Source organism: Rhinopithecus roxellana, chromosome 17 (genome assembly GCF_007565055.1).
Source record: "Rhinopithecus roxellana isolate Shanxi Qingling chromosome 17, ASM756505v1, whole genome shotgun sequence".
Taxonomy (NCBI): Eukaryota; Metazoa; Chordata; class Mammalia; order Primates; family Cercopithecidae; genus Rhinopithecus; species Rhinopithecus roxellana.
The window spans coordinates 27,004,031-27,008,431 of NC_044565.1; the positions used below are offsets into that span (position 1 = coordinate 27,004,031).

General features: G+C 50.7%; 1 protein-coding gene across 3 annotated transcripts; it reads right to left on the minus strand.

The window, feature by feature from the left end:
- Positions 1-580: 580 nt before the first annotated feature.
- NAT8 (N-acetyltransferase 8 (putative)) lies at positions 581-2,301 on the minus strand. 3 transcript variants are annotated; one of them, XM_010361972.2, is made up of 3 exons: positions 2,215-2,232; positions 1,992-2,053; positions 581-1,601 (listed from the first exon to the last, which is right to left on the minus strand). In XM_010361972.2, the coding sequence occupies exons 2-3, from the start codon at positions 2,037-2,039 to the stop codon at positions 843-845; spliced, it is 807 nt and encodes a 268-aa protein (XP_010360274.1). In that variant the 5' UTR covers positions 2,040-2,053; positions 2,215-2,232; the 3' UTR covers positions 581-842. The 3 variants fall into 3 exon arrangements, with proteins under 3 accessions (XP_010360274.1, XP_010360275.1, XP_010360273.1); XM_010361973.2 differs by lacking the exon at positions 1,992-2,053 and having other exon boundaries at positions 2,215-2,301; XM_010361971.2 differs by lacking the exon at positions 2,215-2,232 and having other exon boundaries at positions 1,992-2,205.
- Positions 2,302-4,401: the final 2,100 nt, after the last annotated feature.

The following is a 4,401-nucleotide window of genomic DNA, read 5'->3' on the forward strand; positions in this document are numbered from 1 at the left end:
CCCCTTCAGCTTCCACCATGAGTATAAGATTCCTGAGGCCCTCACCAGAAGCAGATGCCTGCACTATGCTTTTTGTACAGCCTGCAAAACCATGAACCAAATAAACCTGTTTTCCTTATAAGTTACCCAGTCTCAGGTATTCTGTTATGATCAGGTATACTATTTCCAGGTCTAGCCCATAGTAAATCCCACACTCCCCTCGGAGACCACCTTCTTCCCTCTGCAGAGACCCTGGAGTTAGAGTGGGGTGGTTGTGTCTCTGGCCCCAATTCTTCTTCCGAGGCTGCATTCCACTCTTTTGCTATGTGACTTTGCAGCCCTTCTCACTAAAGAGGCAGGTTCCTCTCTCACCAAGTTTGGCGAAGATGTAACACATGCAGGGATTTGAAAACATATTTGTTTGTTTCTGCTTTTGTTTTTGCTTCTCTGCAATTTCCTTGAAACCATGCCTGAGCTAGCCTGTGGGAAAAAGAAAAAGCACCATTGACCTAGTCTTTCAGCCAATCCCACTGCATTTGTACAACGCAATCTGAGACCAGAGGAAATGCCCAGCCAAGCTCGGCCAAAATTGCTGACTCATGAGCTAAATAAATATTTATTTCATTTTATGGTTGTTCTTATGCAACATTATCCTGGCACTAGAAAAACGAAACAGATGGGACTCAAAAAGACTGAATGAAGCAGAAACCCAGAAGCTACCCCACAAACACTCACCTGGGACTCAGATGGGGCTGGACAATAAGCTTATTTTGCATTGAAAGGTCATTGCAGTGAAAGGTTGGGGATTGCTTGCTGTTAACAGCTGAATGGATTCTATTCTGACCAATACACAAGGAAAGAGATCACAGACCCCCTGCCTGAGAAGAAGGGAGGCAGTAGATGAAATGAATTGTAGTAAGAGCCACTAGCCTGGCCCACACGCAGAAGAAGGACTGGCCCGTCTTCTGGAAGCCCATGCTCTGGTAGAGGGACAAGGCAGTGAGTTGGATGTTGCTGGTGTCCAGTACAACTTCACTGCAGTCCTGGTCCCGGGCAAACTGGAGGACAGTCCTGACGAGGGCTTTTGCTATCCCCTGACCACGGTGCTCACTGTCCACAGAGAGATGAAACAGCTGCAACCGCTTCTCCTTCAAGGTGGGATCATCAACGGGCAGAGCTCCTACCATGCCCACCACCTTCTCTTCAGACTCAGCCACCCAGAAGCAGGAGTCACGCTCACTCAGGTAGGATTTGGTGATGTCAGACATGTCTGTGCGCAATACTGTGTCTACATACTCCTTCCAGGGTTTTTTGGCAAGGAACCACAGGGCAGGGAGGAGGCTGAGGCTGAACATAAGGGCCAGAAGCCAGGAGCCAGAGACCAGGAGTAGGGCGAGGGGCCCCCCAAGTAAGAGTATGAGGGTTCGAGGCAGCTTCAGCAATTGCCAGAAGGTGGCTGGGATGTGCTCGGCCATCCCCTGGGAGAGCAAGCCCACGACCCACTTGCGGTCGTTCTCCTGGTATTTGCGGATGTGATAAGGAGCCATGGACAGACTTCTGTGTCTGAAATCTCTAAGTCCAGGAGTCAGAGCTAGGCTTCCCTGCACGCCTTTGTGCCAGGCCTGGGGAAGAGAGAGAAAATCATGTGAGTGCCTGCATGTCTCCCAGCCTTGCAGAAACAGGGAGACCTGCTCAAGGGTGTTTTTTTCCACTTTTGCCCATGAGGAAGCAGGCCTCTGCCACTGAGAGAACGTAGGGTCAGAAAGACCTACACTGGAATCTGGTTCCATCCCTTTCTAACTGTGTGACCTTGGGCATGTCACTTAACCTCTCTGAGCCTCCATTTCTTCATCTATAGAACAGGGGAGAAGAAAACCTGCCTTCTAGAGTTGTTTTGAAGATTGAATAAAATACATTCTATAAAGCCCTGATAGATGAACCACCCACTACTCTTCCATCTGTTTCCTTTTTCTGGCTCTCTCAGCTTCTTGGTGCATTGAGAGGGCACCTACCTCAGGCAGGTCACACGTCCAGAGCTTTGGTCCTTCTCCAGGGACCATACATCACAGAAATCCTGTGTCCAACACAAGTTTCAGGAAAGGCTCCCTCCAGCATTACTGTAAGTTTTTAAGTTGCTGAGGTGGCGTAAGAGTCAAGCACAAAAAAACAGCCCAGCCTGCAGATCCCAAAGAAGGTGCATGCTCAGAGCACTGTCCTTCCACCCAGTCCTCTCACCTGTCACCACAAGAGCCGGGAGTGTCCAGGGAGCTTCAGCTCTCAGCCGCTCACTGGCATCCAGGAGATACTGTCTGGGGCTTGCCTACCCCTGCACAGCAGGCTGCCTGCCTCATTGGTTGGCTCCTGAATGTTTGGTAATCATAAACCCTAGGGTCAAAGAGCTGGACCGTAACACAGCAGGGAGCCCAGTGTGCATTCTCCTTTGTGGTCAAAGGGAATGACCTGGAAGGGGAGACTAAAGGTCTGGGATCGCCTGGGGTCCTTGCCGTTCTGGAAGGCCTGCCACCTCTCTTGGCTGTTCAGGCCCCGAGCATCTCTCTGCCACCTGGCACACTTGGTACTCTCTGAGATCCACCCTGGTCCCTGTACACATATACCGCGAGCCTGAGAACTGTGCCATTCACCCTGTACTCAGTCACCACTGAGCAGAAGCCGAGTCCCCAGGCTTGGCAAGAAGGCCCTTCCCAGCCAAGCTTCTCCCCAGTGAGGTTTCCCTGGTCCACGAAGCATTGATAGTTGGCAGTTCCTTGCACTCGCCTCACCAACCCCCACCTCCACCCATTCATTGATTCAGTCAACAGTTACGTGCGATGCACTTCCTCTGTCTGGGGGTCATTTCAGCCATGAGCAAGGTTGACATTTAGATGACAAGCATGGCTGTGTGTGGCTGGTGTGTGTTCTGGCTGTTGGTCAGAGGCTGTGCCATGCCCATTGTTAAATATTTTGCACTGCAGATGTTGGGGAGGCCCAAATTCATGCTCTTGTACCCGACGTGGAGCTGATGCCAAACACTGACACATGGGGGCTTGGAGACAGAGAAAGTTTTATTCAATTTGGCCAAAGCAAGAAGGCAGGAGAGCAAGATCTCTCAAATTCACTTCAACAAAGAAGCAGCAGCAGAATGTTTTTATGCAGCTAGAGAGTGAGGAAGGGGGAATTCAGGCAGATTGAGAGGAAAAGTCTGTGTTTCCTCAATCTCAGATAACACCTTGAGCAACCAGACTTCTGGGTGTCAGCAGCTGGTCACAGTGTCCTTCAAGGCATTCATTCCTTCTGCAAACTTTTCCTGACCCTGAAGGCATGTCTTCCTGCTGGGCAAAGAAACAGTACATGAGCAGTTTATCATTATATTGTGGGAACAAGGAATATTGGACCAAAAGCAAGTGGTTAACATATGCAAGCCAGCAAGGGTCTGATCAGAAGGCCCTAAAACATGCTGGGGTGCTGAAATCTCAAGGGGCCCGATTATAAGGATGAAATGTACACAAGATAGGCAAAAGCAAAACTTAATAGTAAAAGCCTGTTTCCACACCAAATTACATACTATTGAAGGGAAAGTTCCTTTCCAAAGATTAGCTAACCTATTGATGATCAGCCACGCTAGGCCCGTCATCTAGGTTAGGTAGTTTGGACTCCATTCCAAGAGCAATGGGAGGACATTGATATGCACGGAGGGGAGGAGGGGTGTGTGTGTGTGTGTGTGTGTGTGTGTGTGGTGTGTGTGCGTGCACATCATTCTGGCTGCAGGTGGACAATGGATCTGAGGAGGTAGGAATGGAAGCAGCTACCCCTTATGGCTCGCTCAGCATCCAGGCAGGAGCAGGGCCCCCAGTACAGGGATGTGGGTGCTCACTGTACAAGAGCAGCTGGCCCAGAGGGGCTGGTGGGAGCTAAAATCGGGCCTCCCTCTGATTGCCAAGCCATGAGCCATGGCACGAAGCTCAGACTGGCCAGAGGAAAAGGCAACCTTTTCTTATTTGCTCAAAGGCATTGCTTGCCTGCTAAACTCTGCATCCAGGGGGCTGCATGGCTTGAGGCTGTGCATAGCTCTGGATTCATAAAGAAGCTGCCTGGGCTAGCAGATGCCCATGCGACAGCAGTGGCTTCACCAGAGGGAAGAAGTCAAGAAAGTGAGACATGAGCCACAGGGAGGTGCATTTGGGGGCAGAAATGGCAGGAGTTGGAATTATTCACACAGGGATGAGGATGAGGAAGGGCTCAGAGACAACAGCCAGGTTTCTGGTAGGGGCATTCAGGAAAACACTGGAGAGAGCCCAGATTTGGAAAAGTCAAGGCTTCCCCTAAAGGTGCTGCCCTGCAGCCTTCTTCAGCAGAAACCAGAAGCTGGGAGCCAGCAGCGGGGACTTGGGGCTAGTGGGTGGAGGCTGCTGAGATTCCAGGTCT